Genomic DNA, 25,093 nt, shown 5'->3' with positions numbered 1-25,093 from the left:
GAGCAGCGGCACCGCGCACGGACGCCAGCCGCCCCGGAGCCGCCGCACTTGGCCGCGCACGAGCACGAGCACGCGGCAGCGGCGCGCACACGACACGTGCTCAGAGCACACACCCGACACGCGGACGAGTGAGGAGGGCAGCGCGGACGGTCTGCGGTTTCGGTGTCTGGAACAAAACCTGCCCCAAATTTCCGTTCTACGGCATGACGAACACTGAAGCACAACACTTTAGTCTTAAAATACATCTTAGAGTCAGTATTTTCCTTCAAGGAAAAAAAAGTACTATAAATAAATTACAATACAGTGAATTTGCCTGAACTCACTTTGTTTCTGTCTTCCAGCCTTTAAGTCAAATAAAACAGTGTAAAAACTGTACACTCTTAAAACGATAGTTGATCTTATATAAAATAACCTGTCTTCAGAGATGTCAATTTCACAACAAGGAAAAACCAAGCCCTGTTGCCGTCACTATTATAAAATATATATGTATAGATATATGTGTGTTTTTTACAAAGTGTGTATATTAATAGCTTTGCACAAATATTTTAAGGACAAATTTAGCTAGTCTAAGAACGTCATGAAAATGAAACCGGCAGATAAATACTTCACGTGTACAAAGCACTACATCAAACATCGTCGGCAGGCAGAGGAGGGACGTTAATCCTTGGTCTTGTAAAAAATGCTATCTTCTCCCTGGAATTGGAAAGAATTACAGGTTAGAAGTGGCTATAAATACAATGAAAGCTCTCACATCAATGACAGCTTTTCTTACTCATACGAAAAATTAAACTTCGATTCCTAACATCTGTCTCTATACGGACTCTCTAAATTTTAATAGAAGTTATGAAGCCCCATGAGGACAAGGGTTTGTCTCCAGTGCCTAGAACAGTGTCTGCTATATAGCAGATGCTCCATAAATACTTGCTTTATTAACGAATGAGTGAATACATGAAAAGCTATACAAATGAAGGAGTTCTAAATCATGCTTGAAGGAAGACAGTTACAGTGTTTTAGGTTCCTTTAATGATGGGGATGTGAAAATTCAGGGTATAAAAAAATTAAGGCTAAAAGGAACATATTATTCAGGCATAAAAAGGAATAACATTCTTTTTTTTTTTTAAGATTTTTATTTATTTACTTGACAGAGAGAGAGAGAGAGCAGGAGCGAGGACAGGCAGGGGGAGCAGCAGAGGGAGAGGGAGAAGCAGACTTGCCACTGAGCAGGGAGCCCAATGTGGGGCTCGATCCCAGGACCCTGGAGATCATGACCTGAGCCGAAGACAGACACTTAGCTGACTGAGCCACCCAGGCGCCCCAAGGAATAACGTTCTAACACGTGCAACAACACAGATGCACTTCAAGCACATTATCCTCAGTCAAAGCAGCCAAGCACAAAAGATCACATAGTGTAGGACTCCACTCACATGGAATGCCCAGAACTGGCAAAGCCAGTGAGGGCGAAAGCAACCTGGGGGGAGCCAGGGGCTGTGGGGAGGAGGAAACGGAGGGGTGGCTGCTTCATGGGGACGGGGTTTCCTTCTGGGGTGAAGGAAATGCCTTGGAACTGGACAGAAGGGGCGGGTGCACAACACTGTGAATGCACTAAACGCCAAACAGTCGCTCCCTTAAAAACAGTGACTTGTACGCTATGTGAATTTTGCCTCGATTTTTTAAAAAGTCAGATACAAAAGAATATAGATGTCACTGTAATTCTCCTCATATGAGAAACAAAAAAAGGGAAAACTAACGTACGCTATTCAAATTCAAGACGGTGGTTATTCTGGTGTGGGAAATCGCGGAGGGGGTGCCCATAATGTTCAGTTGTTGCCATGTGGAGTTTTGACAACTCACCGAACTGTTTTACGCATACAAAATGCATGCTTTCCTGTATGTTGGTTATGTTTCAATAAAAAGTTAAGTAAAAGGGCAAAGGTGATGTGTGTGTGTGTGTGTGTGTGTGTATGTAAACCATTGTGTTGTTCACAATAGCAAATATTTGGAAAGAAGGTTATAAGATAGAGTAGTCAGGCAAATTATATCTTCGATGAAACAGTACAGCCAAAAAAGAGAACAGATTATGTGGCAACACAGGATATTTTTATTAAAAAAAAAAAAAAGCAAAATGCAAACTCGAACCCACATTATGACAACAAGCAGCAGGAAGAAAACCAGTGCCTAGACAAAAGGATCAGAAGAAGAAAAAGTCAAAATGCTGACAGCAGTGGGGATTCTGGTTTTATTCTGAACTGCCCATGGGTTTGTTTTTTTTCTTACCTACTTTACTTCTTAGGATGACAAAGGTATGACAGTACAAAGAAAGCAGGGAGGTGGGGCCTGCAGCCTTGCCTACCTGAAGGTCTGCACCTGGATGGGCTCCTTGTGGTTCTGCCCCCGCAGCTGGCAGACCCCTTTGGAGGCCGCCTTCAGCATCTTCTCAGCTGCCTGTTCTTGATGGAAGTCAAGTTTGGTCTGTCTTGTCTGGAACAGCAACATGGGATGGATGAGACATTTTTACTTCCAGTTTTAAGGAAGAATGAGTAAAGCCACTCCCAGCCCTGGGGTCCCAGAGGGGAGAAAGGCCTGCCCCATGCACACATAGCCCTGCAACAGGGACTCTTCAAAGGAGCTACCGGGGTCCTTGGGGGTGATGCCTTGCAGACACCGGACCCGCAACACTCCGCTACAAAGCAGAGGGTGGTGAAGCCAGCAGGAGGGTCTGGGGAGCCTTCCTTCTAGCAGCCCCGGACCTGAGGCAGCTCTTGGTGCCACTGGAACACTGGCTGCCTGGCCCACAGAGGGAGAAACCCAGCTCCTTCAGACGAGCACTTGGAGTGTTTGAAGTATAGTTTCATCATCATGACCAGGCAGGCCCAGGATGCCAAAGGGACTCCGCAGCAGGCCCCCCGAAGCAGGGCCCTCCAGGCAGAGCCCCTGGCCTCTTACCTGCCTCTCTGCTTCCTTCAGCAGGCTCCGGAATCGCTCGTCCCGCAGCACCCAGTGTGGGAGGTCGGTCTGGCCTCGGAGCTGCGCGTCTTCTAACCGCTGCCTCAGTTCACGCAGGGTGCAGATCTCCTCGTTCAGCTGCCTCTGCCGCGTTCTGGAGGCCTGGAGATCCAGCTCCAGGTCCAGGGAGGTGCGAGCCATGAGCTCGGCCAGGGAGGACCTGCAGGGCTGCGGGAGACGGCAGCTGTGAGCACACACGCTCAGCCGGCAACGGGGCGCCGCGCAGCCGGGGAGCACGGGCCGTCTGCGAGGCCCTTCCACAACAAAGGGGGACAGGTGAAGCGCAGCTATGGGACAGGTGTTTCTCTATGCATGACCGATGTCAAACGAACATAGATTTGGGCGAGATTAATTTGTCTCCAGTTCTATGTCAAGTCAGTGACGCCAATGGTTGGTTTAATGGTGACCCGTGCATTTGCAAAAGTGTGCAGAAATAGACCCTCTCATATGGAGCTGGTGGGATCAAAAATGGGTATAATCTTAAAAATCAATCAATAAATAACGGGTACAATCTTTTTGAAGTCCCACTTGACAATATACATCAAGCCACAAAATGTGCACTTTCTTTGGTTCTGAAATTTCACTTTGGCTTGCAATGGAAAGGCACAACTCATGACATGCAAAAATGATCCAATTCAAGTTTATGACAGAGAAAACCTAAATATATAACAAGAAAAAACAGATTAAGTAAATTATAAGGCCAGCATAAAATACAGCCACTATAAAAAGTAGAAAAAATAAATTGGAAAATCTTAAATAATCCATGGTATAAAGGGGGAAAAGCATATCATAAACCATATGAGTGCTTTTTGTTTAAAAGATTATACATACACGCACGCAAGCTGTTAAAACCTTTCCTCCCCGTATAAGCCTCAAGTAAGCAGATGTGCCATGTTTAAGAAAAGTCCGAAGATGAGAGAAGAATTTTGTATGTGGTACTGAGAACAGTACTTCCCATCCAATGGGAAACGACCTCAGGAAAGGCAGTTACCGTAAGACACACCAGCATTGTTCGGTGGGCTGGATAACTGTAGGCTTTTTACATGCACGTAACACTATTCTGCACACGTACAGAATTGGAATGCAAACATAGGATATGATATAAGAAATACAAGTTCATTTAAAAGCACTGCTCAATTCATAGTAGAGCTCGGCGGTTCTCAACCAGGGATGACTTGGCCCTTCAGGGAGCACTGGGCAGTGTCTGGGGACATGTCTGGTTGTCACAAGTTGTGGGGGGGACGCAGGGCAGCCCCCACAACCGTGACCCAGTCCGAAGCGTCGACAGCGCTGCTGCTGAAACACTTTTGTAGCTGAACTGTGTCTTTCCTTCTCGTTCCCAGTCGGCAGCTGCTCTAAATACAGGCACCACATGGAAATCTGGATTTATATTATTTCTTTAAAAGAATCTTAGCCTGAATAAGACAAGGAACTACTACTCGCTTACAAACAGAAAGCAATAAAACTCTGTAAACTGAGGCCCTTCAGAGAAAACAACACAGGGGGTGAAGTAAGTGAAAGCAGCAGAACAGCCCACGTAGAAGACTGCTCTAGGCTGAAACACAAATTTCTCAACTATACATGATCTTGTCAAAAAAGGAAAAAAGGGTCTTTCGTATAGGTTGGCTGGCTGTGTATTAATGTATTATAATTAAAAGTGTAAAGATCATGAATTATCTTAGATCATGATGTTATCCTAGGAAATTAAGAAATAGTGTAACAGTTTGACATTATATAGGCTTCTAAAAATTATACCTCGGTAAACAAGGAAATAAATACATTACGTTTTTAAAAAATATATATATATTACCTTTAAATTAATGTTACCTAAAATATTACCTTTTAAGTTCTGTTCAGGCTGCATATTAGTTTGCGTGGCACGTACCTGCTTATAGCGAAGGGTCCGTCTTTCCAAGGTATTTCGGACAAACGGGGACTTCCGGGGCAGCGTTGAACTGTCGCTGTCACTACGATAAAGCTGTGCCAAAAAGAATGATGTTCAGAAACACTTTCTCAGAAATGCACTATTCATTCTCTCTGTGTATCTGAACTGCAGGATTTCACTTCTCACAGGTACTCGAACGCACTCAGGACGGCTGATACTTTAAGCCTTCTGGTCCTGGTGAAGACGAAACCTACGCAAGTGTCAAGTAAAACTAAAGACAAACCAGAACAAACCCGATAAGCAAACCAACGCCCCACCTCCTTCATGTTACACATCGCCTGAGCCACGTGAAGGTTCCAGGGGGAGAGGGTCAACAAGACGCCTGCCCCGGTGACACCGACTGGGACTCGCTGTTCCGTGTGGCGCTCACGACGCCAGCGCGGACCTCAGCGCCTCTCACTTGCTCTCAGTCCTTCTCATCTGCTCTATTCCTGGCTTGGCCAAGAGCTGGGAAAAAAATAACTTTCCAAAAAAAGACTCATTCCTGGTAGTAGGACGAGCCAACACCACTAACACCCACTCTGCCAGTCAAGGGAAAAGGTCTGCTTTTAAAAAGAAAAATAAATAACATCTTCCTTATGGCAGCCAAGACATTTGGTGGCGGGTTCTTGCTTCAGGATCAACAGGTATCTGTGTGAAAGCCTAAGTCCTTGCCTTCGTGACCTTCTTTTCCATGCCCGTTAACCCCAAGTACTCAGGACACGCCATGGCACGGCAGTGTGCGCCCCTCACTCGATCAGGACACCCAGACAAAAACAAAGAAGCCTTCAACAGCGTCACCTGCAAATGCATGCTTTCCAGCAGGGCACAGAGCCCAGCACAGAGCTGCAAACCTTTGCCTGCGGAGTAGAGGACTTCCTCCTCCGCCACACTGCCCTTCTCACTGAGAACACCCGAGCCTGCTCTGCGGTGGGGCGGCGACAGCCTGCCGTGAGGAAGGGACAGGAGGCCAGCCTTGGCTCTAACGCCTCCAGGAGGGTGTCTGGTTAAGCACAAGCCCCCACGGGGCTGCAGTCTGATGGGGCAGGAGTGCCCGAGCCTGACCCCGTGTGACCCAGGGCAGCCATGACCAGACACTTTGCTTCTGTGGGGAGAAGCGAGGCAGGTCTAGCAAATGGCCCAGGGGCAGCTAGGGCCACCGAGCTCCAACCCCCTGCTGTTCACCGCCCCCCCCCCAAACCCCTGCCGTGGGGTAAAGGATTAACTCTCCTCCAGGAAAGGTTTGGTCCTTGCCCAGCTCCTGGGAACTGACCCGTAATCCCCTGGAATGTCCTGCCTGAGTGTCTCTGTTTACCTTGAGACCTTGGGCCAGGCCACCCAGTCTCTGCTAGCTATGTGATTCATAGTAGGGGCCTTACGCCATCAGCTTGACCTTTGGAGGGGCTGGAGACGAAGGTTAGGCATGCAGGCAATCGGCTCTGCCTATGTGACCAAACTCCCCCAAAACCCCCGACTGGCAATATTCCATGCGTGTGGCCTCTCCCAGCAGTGACAGGTAACCAGAGCCACCCGCACAATCCCACTGGAAGAGACCCGGAAGCTTGCCCCAGGTCTCTCCTGAGTGCTGCCCAATGTGCCTCTTCCCTCTGCTGACCTTGGTCTATATCCTTTCACTGTAATAAACCATAATTGTGAATATAACGGCTTTGCTGAGTTCTGTGGTTCCTAGCAAGTTACTGAACCCGAGCATGGGCCAGGGGACCCTTGAACCATACCCCTGATGTCTCTGGCACACGTCTGAGGCTGTTTCTCTTGTATGACTGAACTTTGGTTTTGCCCAAATGGAGCCACCTCCTTGGCGGACCCCGTCAAGGGAAGGTGCTTTACTTCAGTGAGCCCAGTTCAGAGGCGGGAAGGGTCAAAGTTCTCCTCGATCCAAAAAGCCCCAACAGGCCACTGTGTTGTGACCATTTATCCTTCAAATTCCCTTCTCTTTCCTGATCCTTCCTGTCACTGTCACATCACCACCGCCCGCCAACCTAACACGCGGTCCTATCTTCAAGGACCACAGCAGATTGGGTCCTCCCTCTTGAGGTTCTCAACATCAGAATCATTCCCAAGCTCTGGTGTCCAGGGGATGGATCCTGGGGGTGGAACTCAGGCATCAGCATTTGTGAAGCCCCCACCTCCACCCCCAACCGTGCAGCATGGCTTCACTGCACAGTGCAGCCAAGGAACCACACCGTGTCTCCCGCCATCACCCTCGGGGTGAGAACTGACGTGCCGGGAGGGGTCAGAACCCTGCCTCAGTATCCCGAGTCTTCAAGGCTGCCATCCGCCCTGGGACCCCGCTAAGCTACACTTCAAGACTTTCAACCACTCAGTGGCCTGACTTCCCAATCTCTACCCAATTCAGGATACTCCCTGTTCCGACCTGTTACTCCTTAGACCGATGTAGAAATGGTTTGCCTGGCTTCCTGACCATGAGTTGGTACACAACAAACTGAAAATCCGGGGAGAGATGTATTAGAATCATAAAGAAATCCAGAGTGAGATATGCACGGGCGAGGGGGAAATGGAGCCACCACACTGATCGCATAACCCCCGTGCGCCGTGCTCATTATCGGTACTTGGGGGCACACAGGTCTCTCAGCATGAACGGTAAAAAAAAAAACATGATATGGGGGGTGGGGGGAGAAGACAACGTTCCAGACAAGTGGCAAAGGAATTCCAACTTACTCTGCAAACGTACTGGCTTCGTGCTCCAGGGGAGAAGGTCTGCGAACGCACAATCGTGCTACTCCGAACGAAAGGCGACCCACGGGCCCTGCGGCTGGGCCTCTCCTTCGGAAGACTCGCTACTTCTTCTGGGAAGACATCTTCTGTGTTGGTTTCTTTATCAACCTAGATAGTAGTTTATTATGACCATGACTTTTTCTAGAACATGAGCAACAAACATGAACCATTGTGCCCTTCTTCACTTGGAGTTCTCACTGGCATTTCACGCTTAGGTCCAAAACGATTTTCGATACTCCTCCCCGCAACACACGCATCTCCTCCTCCAAGACTCTCTATTTTCCAATTGTTCGTGCAAAAAAACCACCTTCGTGTCATCCTGGACTCTGCTCTCTTTCATACACACCATATCTGGTCCAAGATCTAATCCTACTGGCTCCAGGTTTATGATGAAGCATATATTTTTTTTAAATTTTATTTATTTATTTATTAGAGAGAGAGAGAGAGAGCACAAAAAGGGGGAGCAGCAGAGGGAGACGCAAACTCCCCGCTGAGCAGGGAGCCTGATTCAGGACTCGATCCCAGTACCCTGGGATCATGACCTGAGCAGAAGGCAGGCGTTTCACTGACTGAGCCACCCAGGCGCCCCATGATCGTGCATGTTTTGACCACTTGTCATCAGCCTTCCACTTGGGTCACCATAATCTCGTGCCCAATTGGCACGGCAGGCTTCTGACCGGTCTCCCCAATTCCATATCTCTTTCCCTCCTTCAGCCTCTTCTCAACCCAGAAACCAGGGAGATGCTGGTAAAGCTGAAATTAGACCCAGCAATTCCACTCTTAAACATTCACTCAAGAGAACTGAAAACAGGTGTTCAAACAAATACTTGCACGGAAACATTCACAGCAGCATTATTCACGTAGCCGAAAGGTAAAAACAGCCCAACAGTCCGGTCCATGCATGGATGCACAGATAAACAAAGGGTGGCATACCAATCAAGGAACTACTATGCAGCCATGAAACAGAGTGAGGTTCCCAAAATAGGCAAATTCCTAGGCAGAAAGCAGATCGCTGGTTGCCAGGGGCTGGGGGAGAGGGGCTGGGGAGTGACAGTCTCGTAGGTGCGAGGCTTTACTTAGGGATGATGGAAATGTTTTGGAACTAGACAGAGTGGAGGCTGCCCACATTGTGAACATGCTAAATGCCCCTGAACTGTTCACTGTGAATACGTTCACTTCACTTTCTGTAAATTTAATGTCAAAAAAATTATTTTATTTGTCTTTAAATATTTTATTTATTTGTCAGAGAGCGAGAGCACGCACGCACACACACATGTGCCCAGGGAGTGGCAGGCAGAGGGAGAAGCAGGATCCTTGCTGAACAGGGAGCCCGATGAGGGACTCAATCCCAGGACCCTGGGATCATGACCTGAGCCAAAGGCAAACAGTAAACCGACTGAGCCACCCAGGTGGGACTGTTTCAAAAAATTATTTTAGAAAAAGAAAAATCATGGGGCACCAGGGTAGCTCAGTCGGTTAAGCATCCAACTCTTGATTTTAGCTCAGGTCATGATCTTAGGGTTATGAGATCCAGCCCTGCATCGGGCTCTGTGCTCAGCGTGGAGTCTGCTTGGGATTCTCTCTCCCTCTCCCCACACACCCCCCACTCACTTGAATGCACGCTCTCTCTCAAAAACGAAGAAGAAGAAGAAAAAGAAGGAGAAAAATCCACAGTAAACCTTAAGTCAGATCATGTGAACCTTGGGCTCAAAACCACCCACCACTTTCCCAATCACCTCAGAGAAAAGGGAGAGTCCAGAGTGGGCCCCTACACAATCCGGTTCTTTTGCTTCCCTCCGTCCTCAGCTCTGGCGACCCCCTGCCCCACGCTGGTCTCACTGTTGTCCTTTCATCAGCCCCCCACACCCCCATCTGGGGGCCTGCACCTGCAGCTCCCTGTACCTGAATGCCCTTCTATAGCCCCGCACAAGGCTCCTGAGACTCCTGCCTTAAGGCCTCTGCTCGAAAACTGCCTTCTTGGTGAGGCTTCCATGACCTTTCATTCTTTTTTATTGTAAAAAACACATAAGATTTACCTTAACCATTTTACGGTGCACAGTTCAGTACTGTTAAATGTATTCACATTGTTGGGAAACAGAGCTCTAGAACTTTTTCATATTCCCAAACTGACTCTGTCCTCATTAAACAACTCCTTATCCTCCATCCCCCTAGCCCCTGGCGACCACCTTTGTCCTTCCTGCCCGTATGAATTTGAATTCTCTAGCCACCTCCTGTATGTGGAATCTTACGGTACTCACCCTTCCGTGGCTGGCTTACTTTACTTAGCGTAATGTCTTTAAGGTTTGCCTATGTTGTAGGATTTAAGAGGATCTCCTTCTTTAAGGCTGAATGATATTCCACCGTATGGACAGACCACCTCTTCCTTATCCAGTCCTCCGACGACAGACACTTGGAATTCTACATCTAGGCTATCCTGAACAACGCTACTAGGAACATGGGTGTGCAAATATCCCTTGGAGACCCTGATGTCAATTCTTTTGGATATATATGCAGAAGTGGGATTGCTGGATCACAGCAGTTCTATTTTTAAGTTTTTGAGGAACCTCCATGCTGTTATCCATGGAGGCTGTACCATTTTACAATCCAACCTAAAATATAAACGCAAATCTATATTTCTAAATGTAAACCCCTTCTAAAATAGGAAATCTTTCTAAAAATGCAAATCCCACCTTCCCTAGCATCCTGTCCTCCAGCAGCCCCTCTTCTCAAGCACTGCTGTGTTTTCCTGAGCGACGCTGTTGCCTGCCTCCCCTTTATTTTCTTCACTGTCGCATCTGCACTGCCTACCAACTACCCACGTGTGCACGCAGAGAGAAACACAAACGTGGTTGAGAACACACACGTGGTCGAGAACACACACGTGGTCGAGAGCACACACGTGGTCGAGAACACACACGTGGTCGAGAGCACACACGTGGTCGAGAACACACACGTGGTCGAGAACACACACGTGGTCGAGAACACACACGTGGTCGAGAACACACACGTGGTCGAGAACACACACGTGGTCGAGAACACACACGTGGTCGAGAACACACACGTGGTCGAGAACACACACGTGGTCGAGAACACACACGTGGTCGAGAACACACACGTGGTCGAGAACACACACGTGGTCGAGAACACACACGTGGTCGAGAACACACACGTGGTCGAGAACACACACGTGGTCGAGAACACACACGTGGTCGAGAACACACACGTGGTCGAGAACACACACGTGGTCGAGAACACACACGTGGTCGAGAACACACACGTGGTCGAGAACACACACGTGGTCGAGAACACACACGTGGTCGAGAACACACACGTGGTCGAGAACACACACGTGGTCGAGAACACACACGTGGTCGAGAACACACACGTGGTCGAGAACACACACGTGGTCGAGAACACACACGTGGTCGAGAACACACACGTGGTCGAGAACACACACGTGGTCGAGAACACACACGTGGTCGAGAACACACACGTGGTCGAGAACACACACGTGGTCGAGAACACACACGTGGTCGAGAACACACACGTGGTCGAGAACACACACGTGGTCGAGAACACACACGTGGTCGAACACAAAGGTGGTTGAGAACACACACGTGGTCGAGAACACACACGTGGTCGAGAGCACACACGTGGTCGAGAACACACACGTGGTCGAGAGCACACACGTGGTCGAGAGCACACACGTGGTCGAGAACACACACGTGGTCGAGAACACACACGTGGTCGAGAACACACAGCTGGGGAGCTCCAGTGAAGGGCACGTGGGTATTTGTTCTATTATTCTAGCAACTTGTCTGTAGATTTGCAGTATTTCAAAATTAAAATCAGGGGTGTGGGTGGGGATGACGACAACACACCAAACTTGCCTCCCACAGCTCCCTCCCTCACTTGAGCCCATGCTTTTAAAGGTTTTAAAACGCTGACCGCCAGCAACCACTGGCAGCCTGGGCCACAGAAGAGCTCCTCTGGAGGGGCCGCATGTGGGCAGCTTGGGAAGCTGACACCATGCCTCTCGGGACTTGTGCTTTGGGATGACAGCGGGGGCCATGGTGATAAAACGTTTCGAGGTGTTGAACAGTTTGTGGAAAAAACTTTCCAGAAAGTACTGATTCAGTGTCTCCCAACCTCACAGGCTTCCTTAGACATCTGTCACTGCATTGTGAAAGACTTCCTCGCTGAAAATGTGGCCGTGAGCACAGCTAAGATTGGCTGAACAGAAGGGGCGAAGGGGCACCTCGTAGCGCCTAACATCTCAAAGGGAGCAAAGGGCTGAGGCGTGGCCAAAAGCGATGACATGTGAGACCTCCTGAGCCGTATGCGGCCCTGAAGATGGGAACGGGTCATCACCGGGCAACACGGAGTACCAATCTGCCCTTTCCAGCTGTAGCTGTCCTTTCTTTTCAATTGAGAGTTGAGAGATATTTCTATGGTACCTGCTGTGCCCATTTTAAGCCGTTTACAGATTTAGGCCCCTCCCTTCTTTCCCTCGGCTGTCCGTGAAATGCCCCCTTGGCTATGGCCCCCTGATCCACCAGCTTGGTCCATTTCACACCACACGGTCCCCACGGCCCCCGTCACGGGCAGTGTCTGAGGTAAGCCACACTGTTCTACTCCCGCATCGCAGAGCCTGTCGGCTTCGTCTCATCCATCTCCTGCACCCATCCCCTCCCGTTTCACGTGGGGGTGCAGGCACACATGCCCTCCTTCCAGGGCTGTGCCTGGGGTTGTGCAGCAGAACATCGGGGAGCCCCAGCGGTCCCCTGACCTTTCCCACCTACCTTCAGAGGTGGAGGCTGAAGTTTCTCGGGGCTGTAAGGATCGGCCTGGCCAGCAAATGTGTGTCCATGGAGTGGGTCGATGCCAACGCAGCAGGGCTCCGGGTGTGGGGGGCTGGTCTGGGCGCAGCTGCTGCAGCCGCTATCCACCGAGTCGGCTTGCCAACTCCTAAAGCAGACGTTGCAAAAGCCCACAGCACGTGTGTCAACGTGGTCTTCCTTCCCTTCATCTTTTCTTACCAACTCCCCTGTGCACCCTGCCTTCTGTTCCTTATCAGGAATTCTCCGGTGAATTTTACCAGTGTGGAGTGGAACCAATGCTAACAGCTCTCCAGGATTTCCTGTACATTTTGCAGTTTGTGGATCCTTCCCTTTCCTCCCCATCCCATACATAAAACATTCTGAATTTGGTAAAAACCCCTTGCCAGAGTGGTGGTGTCAGAAAAATAAACCAGTGTTTCTTACAAAAGCTGAGAAACCAAACTGCGCATCCCGGGAGCGGGTGCTCCGCCGCACTGTGTGGCAGCGGACGTGCCCGACGAGACCTACATGCTGCCGGCGATCGCACACGGGCACTCTTGCCAGCAAGTCAAAGGGCCTGCTGTCCCGGGGACACACATGACAAGGCCTTTCGGTAAAAGGATCTGTGTGTCTTTATCAGCCAACTGCAGCTGCCGAAGAGGTCAGCCTCCCGAGCCCTCACTCTGGCCCCTCCCAGCTTCCCGGCTTCCCGCTGGTCCCCAAACACAATACCCTGCCCCTCGGCCCTGCACTTTCCCTCCCTACGGTAAATTCAGCCTCAGCTGTTCAGAAGCAGCAGGCAGCCTTGGAAATGGGACTTCGCTGTGGAAAAACGTGGAAGTAAAGCAGCACCAAAGTGCCTCCAGGAGGGCTCGACAGAAGTCTGTCAGTCAAGTGCTCGCCCATCTACTCTACGCCGCCACTACGGCACGGTGGCCTCTATGGAGTCCGGGTTTCGGCCACCGGCCGCTTCAGGTACCTCTCGGACACGGCCTCGGCCAGCTCCTCCTTGCGCTCCATCTCCAGAATCTCGTCCTCCGTGTACTCCAGCTTCACCCGCTCCTCGGCCAGCTCGCGCTCCACGGCCTGCAGCTGGGCTGTGGTTCTGGCCAGCAGCGCCGTCACCGCATCCTGCTGGGCGGGGGACAGGGGCGTTCCTGAGCCGTGGCTGGCCGCCCTCGGCGGCTCTCCAGGGCCGAGGAGCGCACGCCGCGTGCCAGCAGGACGTGGTCTGGCCACCTCGTGCAGCTCCGAGGTCTCCAATTTTAAAACCACCAATATGTCTCTCCCAATCACTAGCCGGTCTGCATTAAAGCCACGGCCACGGACAGCCATATATACCAACACCTCCCATCTCCGTGCCTTCCCTTGAACCTGCCCCTTGGGCAGCGCTACGCTCCCATACTAAGCATGCAGAGATGCTCGTGGGAGATGAAGCCCCCGTGACAGTGGGTGTCGGCGGTGGGACAGCAGTGGCGCTCTGCGGCACAAGAGGCAGGCACACATACCGTCTTCCCAGCGGCGGCGGCAGCGGCGGCGGCTTGTGCGGGGTCCCCGACGGCACCCCCCGCTCGCTCGCTCTCCCTGGCCCTGGGCGGCCCGCAGCTGCTGAACACCTGCACAGAGTACCAGCGCAGCTGCATTTCGCTGGACCCGTTGTAGTCAGCCAGGTTGATCTGAGCAATGCCCTGCGTAGTGTCCCCAGGGGAAAAAAAAAAAAAAAGCAGAACAGGCACTGAGTGATTTCACCTTAACAACCAAAGGGAATCTTATAAAACATCAAGTCACCCTTCGATCGTAACCGGAAAGGCAGAATGTGTCATTGCTCTTCGAAGGACTGCAGTGAAATGAAAGTGGCAGCAGAGGCTCTTGAGGGAGGCTCCCGGACTCCTGCCTCAGCCCCATGGGGAAGTGCCAGGAGGGGGACAGGGGCACAGAGTAGACAAGCTGCGGGAGGGGTCAGGTCAGGCTCAGGGTCTGCCCACTGAGGAGCTGCGGAGTTGCTCAGGGATTTCTGAAGGAAGAGAGGGCTGGCTGAACTCCACCATCGAATTCTCCTGCTGAGGGGTGAGACCAAGGGGAGAAATTCCAACTTCACAAAGAAACCATCTGCCTGCCGAGTCACGGCCCCAGCCAGTGTATGGCTGGGGTACTGAACACAGGCTGCTTGTGCTCTTAGTTCGAGGAGTACCAGACAAAACAGAGAGCAGTCAGTAAATGCGAATCGCAAATAAACAACGGATTTCTTTAAAGTATAAGTATGTCCCAAATAGTGCATAGGACATACTTATATTAAAAAAGAAATCCACCATTTATTTGAAATTCACATTTAACTGACCATCCTCTATTTTTATTTGCCCAATTTTTCAACCCTACTTAGTTCCCTCAACTGAAAATGGGGGTAATACAGAAGTCTTGCAAGTATTAGTTGAGATAATGTATTTAAAGTACAATATACTTGGCAAGACAAATCCCCTTCTGTACTCCCAGCTACAAAGATCACTTCACATGATGACAATTTCTAAGCAACTCACCACAGGAAAAAGGAAGGAGGGGAGGGAGGGCAAGAGGGAAATGGGAAAGAACAAGGGGGAGGGAGAGACAGAGATAAAGAAGAGAGAGGCAGGCAGAAAGACAAAGAAGACAAAAACAAAGAAAAAAGGACAAAAGACGGAGAAACAAGAATGAAAGACAAAAAAAGGCAGAAACACAAAAAGAGAAGGGGTGGGAGACAAAGACTGATGGGAACACAAAGAAAGGAAGGGGAAGGGGGGGAGGAGAGCAGAAAGGAAATGAGGGGGAGGGAAAGAGGGGGAGGGTGGGGGAGGGACATACCAGCAGTTCTTCCTGCAGCTGCTGATTCACTGAACATACATATAATTGAAGTGACTTCAACGTCAACATGCTTGAATGCACGGGGATTCTGAAAATTTCATTAAATACCAGGGGGGCCTGGAATTCCAGAGCCTTAGAGCAGTAAGTGTTCGGGGTGCCAGAGTCAATCGGCGGCAAATAGACTCGGATGTGTCTGAAACCAAAAAGAGGGAAGAAAAATCAGAGAGGTGACATATACTGACAGATTCGTGCGATGAAATGCACAAACCACACACACGTATACACATGTATGTTTCCCTGTTCGGATGCCCACGGGCAGAATTTTAAAGTCTTTTGGAAAAGGTCGTTTGCTCAACTAAGAGTAAGCCCAAAGAATTTATGTGCCCCTGGAGATTACGGGGGAAAAACACAAAGAGAAAGGCTTACAAGTCAGTCATTATGACTTTGGAAGGAGTCAAACAGGGGTCCCGCTTTCACCAGCTTTTTGGGAAGCCACCTGTATTGATCCCTCCATGGCCTCTTGGCTCCCTCTTCAAGCTGTGCCTGCCTCCGAGACCCGTTCACACCAGCCTGGACTTCCTGCCCTGCCCACCCTCAGCATGGAACAAACGAGAAGCTCAAACACTGGCTGCAAAGTACACAGTCAGGGTGAGCAAAATCCCAGGGCGAGCCCTCAGCCACTTACAACAGGGTTGCTCCCAAGGCCTTTAGAAGACAAGTGTAAAGACTCGTGGAAGGGGAGGGCACCCCTGGGCGTGAACGGACCATGACCAGTATGCTCCGCCGCCTGTGAGTGGGACCCGCCCGGCAGCCATCTGGGGCCACAGAGCTCACAGAGGTCGCGGCCTCCAATGGCAGCTGCACGTTTTTCCTTCTCCTTTGCTCAGACAAGGGCCCCTGGTCCCGGCCAGAAGCCTTTCCATTCACTCTGCAGGAGCACAGAGCTGGGCGCCACTACATCACCCACTCTTCTCAGAACTTCTAAGCCTTTCTATTCAGACATTGCCTGGTATTTCATTAGGAATAAGCTTTGGAACTCAGGTTCCCGAACGGCCTTTTCCCGCCCCGAAGTGCTGAGCAGAACAGGGGAGCTGCCAGTGCCGGTGGGGGTGTCCCCCCGGGCCCCGCAGCAGAGCGCTGCCGACAAGCCAGCTTACACTTTGCAGTCTTCCTTCGTGAGCAGCCCCGCAAAATTCTTTAGTTGGAGCACGTTCACAAGAAGACACTCGCTGGCACTGTCGAGCCTGGGAAATGGAACAGAAGCTCATAGGCTGCCATCTGCCGCGCTGGGACCCTCCCGCTGACTGGCCCACGGCAGCGGCCCTCAGCGGCGGGTGGCCTGTGCAGCCACGGATGCAGGCAGCTCCGGGCACGACGGCTGGCCGCTTCCCAGGGCATCTGTGCCCCCTGCTGACTGTCTCGGGACCCCTAGTTCCAGGACGTGACAGCAGCCTTGACTCCCGGTGTTGGAGGATGGCGGTGGAGCCGCTCTCCCCCATCCCTCCTTCCCGCCACCTCTGTCCCCCCACGTGAGCCACCGAAACGGTCTGCGGGCATCCAGGCCGCGAGCACCAGCCAGACGGCGGAGGTCCCCGCGTCCCTCCCGGCCTGGAAGTGTGGGTCACTGGGTGGGCCTCGATCTACAGGCCCTCTCTAGGAGCGAAAGGGTAGGAGTGTCCTGTACTCACACAAATCCAACGTGGATCTGGGGCCCTTCATTACCACAAGCGTCTCCGTGTGCAGACTCTTCAGTATCTTCACTCCTGAACAAACCAGAAATCACCGGGGTTACTCCCCAGGGAACCCATCACTGGTTTGCCAGAAGCTCTCGTGCTGGGGCGCTTCTTACCGAGAAGAGCTTTCTTAAGTTGTGACTTCAATAAATTGTTTATGTAACTGAAAGGACACAGGAGGCCCACGACATACTTCCGTGGGTACCTGCCTACAAAGTGCTGTTGTTTTTGAGAAAATAACTTGGGATATCTTTCACAACCACATGTGCCATTCGGGGCAAACTTCCAAACTAACTCTTAAACCATTTGCAGTAAGTGAAATGTCTGACAGACACCTGAAAGGAACAATGGCATCAAACATATCAAATCAAAATAAAGCCCAGAATCCCAAAGGTGTTTTGCTGTCACAAAGTGATTCCTCTAGCCTAGGAAAGAGGGAAAGGAGGGAGAACATTCATTTCTAATGAATGCTCTTTCAAGAAAGGCAGGTCTCTCTTGTACAATGGCTCTCCTTTTCTAGCTCTCAGAAGCTTAGGCCTTCCACGGACCAGAGCCAGAGAGGAGGAAGTCATCCTCGAACCACGGAAGGAGGGCCAACCTCCAGAAGCCACACAGAAGCCAGAGGAGTTTTCTAAGGCCCAGCCTACCAAAGTTGAGAGAAGCCAGGAAGAGATTCTAGCCTTGAAGACACACAGCTTCAATATGCACAAATCCCAGTATGCATACATTTTGTGCTTAACAGTAACACTGTGGGAAGTCTGCTGAGGGAGAAGATCAGCTTCTAACCTTTTGGTTGGAGGCTCAAATACCCCACTATCGCTTGCTAGCGAATAATCCGACAGGCATGCAGACACTCGGCGCGCTCTCCTCTCCAACCTCTTGGCACTGTCTTCTCGAAGAGTCACTGCTATAAACAAGAGACATACCTGGGGTCAGGAGGTGACAGCATGGGAGGCCGGGGACCGTGACTCCAAGAAATGAACACTCAAAGTTAGGGCACATAAGAGTTACTAAGTGTTCCAGAGACACGCCATTTTATATATATATATATATATCATACACACATGCATATGTTTAAATATGCTACATTCAAAAAATTTTTTAATACTGAAAAATTGAAGAAATAGACTTCTGGCTACTTCTTTAAAAACTCCTTAATTAATTAATTTTTTTAAAAGATTTTATTTATTAATTGGACAGAGAAAGAGAGCACAAGCAAGGGGAGCAGCAGGCAAGAGAGAGGGGGAAGCAGGCTCCTTGCTGAGCAGAGAGCCCCACGTGGGGCTCGATCCCAGGACACTGGGATCATGACCTGAGCCGAAGGCAGATGCTTCACTGTTGGTATCCACCCACGCATCCCTAAAAGCTCTTTAAACAAGTCACAAATCTCTCTTCACCTCCTTAATGAGCACACAGAACAGAAGATGATGGGGGGATGCCCCTTCATATCACACTTTGAGAAAAACCATCAACCCTGAAAGACCGGGAAAGAAAGGTTATCCCAAATATGGACTGCAATGCGAGCGAGGGGTGGGGGTGTTTTTCATTTCCTTCTTTATGCTGCTTGGTATTTCCCATATTTTATAAAATAAACATATACTCTAGAGTTCATAATCAGGAAAAACAATTTTTAATTATCCAAATAAACCCTAACAAGATATGGAGACTTTCAAGTCAGAGGACACAGCTGATCCCACACTCAGCCTTTGGAAACAGCTCCTGTGATGGCAGTATCCTCCCAGCAGCCCTGGGGCCAGATTTGCTTCTAAAATTGCTTTCTGGGGTTAGCAAGCCACTGTTACGAGGCAGCTTATTTTTGCCTGTATCGCTCTTACTCAAGAGCAGAAAATAACCGTTGACATTCTTCCTTTTAGCATTTCATCACTGTCTTTGCTCCTTCCCTCACAAGCTCCTTTTCCCAAAGCCGGTGCACGCAGGCACACCATCCTGCTGTGCCAGGCGGGAACGTGCACACGGGAGCCTCGGCGCTTTCCCGAGAAGCGGACTTGGTCAGAAGACAGAAACTAAAGCCTTCCTCTGATGTCGTGCTTCTTCTCGTTGACAGCGCGGGTCCCTCCGTCCTCTTTGTGCTTCTCTTCAGCCATCTAAGCGCCGAACATGAAAATCTAGACATCTGCGCAACCCTCCAATGAGGGAAATGTCCAGTCCACTGAAGACCAGCTCGCTTTTCAACCAAATCATTATTCACATACCGATTAAATCCAAACACGCTAGACAGCATACAAACAGAAGGCACTGTGGTCTCTGGGCTCACGATCTCAACCGTAGACAAAAGCTGTCCTTCCAAAGGTCTGCAATGCCAAGCCTGGGCAGCTACAGGCCCCTCCCTGGTCAGGGACCGAAGCTGGCTCCATTCTGGGGTGGCTGGAGGCGCGACTCTCAAAGTCCAGCTCTTCTTGTCACTCCTGCCACACGGGAGGACCCAAAGCCCCCAGCTCGGAATTGCAGACGGAAGCCGTCTGTTGCATGGATCTCCTGCAAACGAACCACTCCCTGTCTCCATCCCTAGCCCCGACACTCAGCCGGGCTCCTAGGTACAGCCTTGCATTCGTTCAAGGAAATACCACCAAGCAATGATCCCAAACACTTCCGGTGAACCGGACGGTGCAACTCTCACAACACTTCTCTCTCCCTGCAATGGCAGTCCAGGAGGAGAAAAAGGAAATGAAGGAATTAATCCTCAGTGATCCCAGGCTTAGTCACTGCATTCACGGAGCAACTGGCAGCAGCTGTCGGAAGGAAGTATGACCAGCAGTTGCCCTGGGTGAGAAAAAGCGCACAGCAGATCCCACGCTACACCCCCTGCCATCTGCTCCGGGGCTTCAAGACAGCGAGACGGAGCACAGGGAGCAATGCCAGGGAAGGAAAGAATAAACAGTCCTCCAAACATTCATTTTAAAAATCTCTGACCTTTCCATCATGAAAGACAGACAGACACTGAGACCTGAGGACATCAGCACTGCTTGACAAAAAGAAAATATAATGAAAATCACATTTGGGGCAAAGCTCCCAACTGGCATATAGCAAAATAATGAAAGCCAATGAAGTCTGGGAAAAAATGTAGAGGATTAAGTACTTCAAGCTTTTAGAAAAGTTCTTACACGACTTTAGTAGCCATGATAAATATTAATGTTGAAAGAGTAATAATAATAACAGTAACTAGTGAGCTATGTTAAAATACAACTATGCGATATGCCCTTCTTGGCCAAATACCCCCCCTCGTCCCGATACACTGATTCATTGCACAAAGCTGTGCCTGCTGCCTGACCAACAAGGTGAAGGATTCCAAGGTCACTTACAGTGAACGTTTCTGTCGAGCCGCATGAGAAAGGAGATAAAGAAAAAAGCACAAGGTGAAAAAACTGCAGAATTTAAGCCAACAATTTTAAACAGAGTATGAATATTATAAAAACGTCAATAAACGGCTGAACACAATCAAGGTTTTCCCAGATTTAGATTAGCAAATACTAATGGGAAATGAAAATAGGAAAAGATCTCAAAATCATGACACATTTGGCTTTTTAAGATTTTAAGTAATCGCTACACCCAACGTGGGGCTCGAACTCACAACCCTGAGATCAAGAGTCGCACGCTCCACAGACTGAGCCAGCTAGGTGTGCCGACACACTTGGCTTTTAAAATCCCAGAAAGATAAAACTGTAGTAAAAATATTAAAAATGTTAAAGATTATAGTCTATTTTCCCACTACCCTGTCCCACCTTTGGCCTCCTCAGATTGATTTAAAACACACTGAAAGAAATTATTCCTAGAGCTTGCTTTGTAGGTTTGGGCAATTTTGAATCTCAGCTTACTAAAATTTTATCTTTCTAAAACTTGCCAGAGCTCAAATTTAGACTGTCCTGTTCCTAAGGAAACTAGAAAGTCGGGGGGGAACTACATGAGGGAAGGCATCATAAACGAGGGGCGCAGTAACATGAAGAGTACAAAGATCCCTGCCAACTTTTTGAAGCTACGAGGACTCCAGGCACAAGCGTTCCCACAAACAACAAGAGAGGCAAGAAGTCACCCTGTGTCCACTCCTGTAACTGTTTATCCAACCCAGCCTTCTGGGAGCACCCACCAGGACCAACGCATTCGCGGAGTTAATTACTTCCAGTTTATAAAGACCCAAATCAACTGACAATGTCATACAAGAATTGACCACGAGGTGGCAGTACCTGAACGTAGCATAACCAAATGCCTCCCAAGTCTGAACCATTATAATGTCAGCCAGAGTGGGGAGAGAAAAAATAAAGAAATCAGGATCAGAAATTAAGTCAGCTCTTCTCCCTCTCACCCTGTCTTTCCCCTGGCCCAAAAGAGCCCTTGGGCCGCTTTTTTCTGACTAACAAGAGTGATACTCTCGTGTCTCAACCTTTAAAGACAGGCTGGCAGGGAGGCGAGGCACGGAGGGCAATCAGCTTAAGCAACAACACATGTGCAATTTGGTCCCGATTTTGTGTTTTCATTTTTGAATTAAAGGCGTAAACACGGAGCACTGAACCTGTGATTATACAGAACAAAGGCCATGAAGGGCACCTGCCTATGTGAACTACAGAAACCACGTGCCTGGGGATACGCAAGGCGTGCTTGTAAACACAGAGAAGACAGCAAAATAACAGATGCCGGAAAGCCACCGGGCTGCCTCACGACCTCACAGATCTCTGGCCCTGCACAGGGGCGCTAACAGAGACTCTTACTCTATTACAGCTGCAATAACCAGTATGGTCATACACATAAAACTCAGGCTAACAGAACGGTGGTGAGTGAAGACCGCCTTGTTCACGGACAGGGAAGCCAAGACTCAGCGAAGTCCGGGGATGCCCTCAAGGTCACACAGCTAGCCAGTCAACAAGCCAGGGAACAGGATCTGGGCCTCTAAGCTGCGAGTCTGAAGCCCTTTCCACTATACCACCCTGGCTTTGTCCTCACATTTCATTTCTGCCCCTCCTGCTGCCGAAGCGCTCACCGGTCCACGACCAGGGTTTCTCAGCCTCGGCACTACGGACATCTTGGCTGGATCGTTCCTTGTGGCGGGGGCTGTGCCGGGCACTATGCGATGGTGAGCTGCATTCCTGGCCTCCACCCACCGGATGCCAGCAGCACCCCCTACCACAGCCTTCACTTGTGACAACCAAAAACTGTCTCCAGCCGTTGACAAGTACCTTCCAGGGTTCAAAAACTCCCCGGGTTGAGATCCACTAAGCTATACAAATATCTAGCGTTTGCCTAAATGGAATATCTAAAACCTTTTTGCTGTGCATATAAACGTTCAGGAACTTGAGGAATGAGACCTTGCTCTTGGTCCTCTTGGAAACCTAAGGGAGTGGAAGTTGCTGGAGCTTGGTTCAAAAAAGCACATGGGGTCAAGATGACGAGGGTCAGAGCCCAGGCTCTGCTTTGTGCATAAGCCATCAGCCGGAACATTCTTTAGAACAACAGTTCTGTTTTCTACGTGGGCTACCACCGGACAGGCCCGGGCACCAAGGAGAAGCTGAATTAACACTGACCAAATGTATGAAGTTCACGTTGCTTGATTTGAGGACCACCAGAGAAAATGAGCTGGATGCTTACTGGCATGTCTTTTGAAATTACACGATTTTCATTCCCGTGTTTGAGAAATTACATCTTTACGGACAAAGGCTGAAGAGACGAAGTCACAGGGACAAAGGAAGTAGAGCTTTCCACTGGGGCTACAGACAGACACAAGCCAGCGCTGCTCTCGGGCGGCACGCGGGGAACTCACGGAGGCCCCGGACCGCCTCAGCAGCCTCTGACTACGGGAGACTGGGGCGCTTACCGTCCTTTCCAACAATGAAGCACGTTCTGAAAACAAACCAAACACCTGGGAAAGACAACTTTGCCACCTCCGTGACCTCTCCAGGCCCCAAACCCCAAGGTCCCACGAGGAAAGCACACAGACAGCAGGCATGCGCTCCTCCTCACCGGACCAATAGTCTGAAATCTAAAGCTCGCTATGGAATCGAAGAGCCAGCCAACTTCAATGCCATTGCACACGATTTCTTCCTGGAACCAGAAACCCTTCTTTCCCCAGCACTGAGAAAACCAGCAACACTCCTCAATACTTACTCGCAGCCGTGGGAGCGGCAGGCACTTGGGGTCCTCGCTCGCGAGGTCCTTCCCCATCCCCGGGGAGCCCGTGCGGCTGAAGGGAGGCCGTGCCCTGCAAGTCCTCATCCCCCAGAGCAGAGGCCTGAGCCCGCAGTCTGTCGAGGGTGCCCAGGCCGGGCACCTCGAAACTGTCCCCCAGTTGGGCCAAGGGCGAGTCACGCGAGGCCGGGAGGAAGGGCGTATCCAAGGGCGAACTCGGGGGAGACAGAGAGGACAGGGACGAGCGGGAGGACAGGGATGCCAAGGACTGCGGCGTGTCCAGGGAGCGCCTCTGCTTGTGGAAGCCCGAGGGCACCGGGGGATCTAAGAAGGGGGCGTCTCGTCCCAGGGAGTCGAAGGGAAGGAGATCGAAGCGCAGAAGCTGGCCACTCTCGGCATCGGGTTTCTCGTACTGTGGGAGGCCGTAAATGTCGGTGAAGCTGACGGAGCTCAAGGACCCGCGGCTGGAGGCGAGTGAGCCCCGGCTGGAGGCCAGGGACCCACGACTGCTCCCTGAAGACACAGTCAGGGTGCTGGCGGACAGGCTGAAACGAGAGATACCCCCCGCTCTTAGAAAAGTGGCCTGAAGACTTGTGCTTGAGTCCCACTGTTTTCCAGTGCAAAGCTGAGCATCTGGGCCATTCCAGAGGGAATGGAATCCTGCCCCATGCTCCCATTACCCAGAGCATGTCTTTAACCACTCATGGGGATTTATAAGGCACCTTCACTAGTATCTCCTTTGTTTCTTTTGAACGTCAGTAGAGAGCAGTAGGTAACATCAGAGACTCACGCCCGACTTCAAGTTCCAGCTCAAATGGGGACTAGCTGAGTCCACTGGGTCAAGCCATTTGCCCTTTCGGGACCACCCCCCCCCCACTTTCTCACTGGGGGCTGGGAGATGATCATTCCTACCTCATGGCATTTTTAGGAGGAATAACTGAGAAAATAATACACAGAAGGCCCTTAATATTACGCTTCACAATACACGATGTACTTGAAAACGAAGCCATTACTGAGCATCCAAATCTTACTTTAAAAATACTCCTATCGTTTTTTAAAAAAACAAAATAAAAAACAAAATAGGGGCGCCTGGGTGGCACAGCGGTTAAGCGTCTGCCTTCGGCTCAGGGCGTGATCCCGGCATTGTAGGATCGAGCCCCACATCAGGCTCCCTCTGCTATGAGCCTGCTTCTTCCTCTCCCACTCCCCCTGCTTGTGTTCCCTCTCTCGCTGGCTGTCTCTATCTCTGTCGAATAAATAAAATCTTTAAAAAAAAAACAAAAAAAAAACAAAAAACAAAAAAACAAAATAAAACTATCCATGTGCATATGGAAAGGGATATACACACTTCCAAAGCTGTGAATTATAAAATCATCGGACACGTTTGACTTTAGACTCATTATTCTGCAGCCAAACTTGGTTCTCCCAACGTTCCCTGAATCACACATTAGCAGCTCCTCTTAAAAATGCAATGTAGCCACTTCCCCCACTCTGTGTTTACAACCCCGTCTGGCTCTCAGTTCTGGTAGGAGGAAAAACAAGCTAAAGGGAATGATGAAGCTCATGGGCGCACCATCGTAACATGATAATCAGGTATAGTTTTCTCTTTTCAAGTTACCTGCCCTTTTAGGGGCGCCTAGCGGTGGCTCAGTCAATTAAGCATCTGACTCCTGATTTCAGCTCAGGTCATGATCTGGTGGAGGCTGCTTGACATTCTCTCTCTCCCTCTGCCCCCTACCCAAACAATAAAATAAAATAAAAATAAATAAAGTTACCTACCTTTTTAACTGGGACTGGAGGTAGGACGTTAGGCGGGTAGCTTCTTCCAGCTGCATAAGCAGACAATTTCTTTTTTCCTGAAGCAGAATCCTGTAGGTAAGAAAACAGTC

The 25,093-nt window shown here is 50.0% G+C and overlaps 1 protein-coding gene across 2 annotated transcripts in view; it reads right to left on the bottom strand.

The window, feature by feature from the left end:
• Positions 1–514: 514 nt before the first annotated feature.
• WWC3 (WWC family member 3) overlaps positions 515–25,093 on the bottom strand; it is a 116,014-nt gene continuing 91,435 nt past the window's right edge. Inside the window, exons 10-23 of one of the 2 annotated variants that reach the window (XM_034648887.1) lie at positions 24,984–25,073; positions 23,184–23,749; positions 17,859–17,979; positions 17,028–17,102; positions 16,497–16,583; positions 15,340–15,532; positions 14,013–14,192; positions 13,484–13,638; positions 12,487–12,652; positions 7,628–7,792; positions 4,889–4,981; positions 2,944–3,171; positions 2,351–2,478; positions 515–693 (exon numbers count right to left, since the gene is read on the bottom strand). In XM_034648887.1, the coding sequence (XP_034504778.1) occupies positions 627–693; positions 2,351–2,478; positions 2,944–3,171; positions 4,889–4,981; positions 7,628–7,792; positions 12,487–12,652; positions 13,484–13,638; positions 14,013–14,192; positions 15,340–15,532; positions 16,497–16,583; positions 17,028–17,102; positions 17,859–17,979; positions 23,184–23,749; positions 24,984–25,073 (2,314 nt within the window). In that variant the 3' untranslated portion in view covers positions 515–626. The remainder of the gene's footprint in view (positions 694–2,350; positions 2,479–2,943; positions 3,172–4,888; positions 4,982–7,627; positions 7,793–12,486; positions 12,653–13,483; positions 13,639–14,012; positions 14,193–15,339; positions 15,533–16,496; positions 16,584–17,027; positions 17,103–17,858; positions 17,980–23,183; positions 23,750–24,983; positions 25,074–25,093) is intronic. The other variant, XM_034648888.1, reaches the window with a different exon arrangement.

This window comes from Ailuropoda melanoleuca, chromosome X (assembly GCF_002007445.2).
Source record: "Ailuropoda melanoleuca isolate Jingjing chromosome X, ASM200744v2, whole genome shotgun sequence".
NCBI lineage: Eukaryota > Metazoa > Chordata > Mammalia > Carnivora > Ursidae > Ailuropoda > Ailuropoda melanoleuca.
Note: the sequence above shows the minus strand (reverse complement) of the source record. Positions and strands in the feature narration are given on the sequence as shown.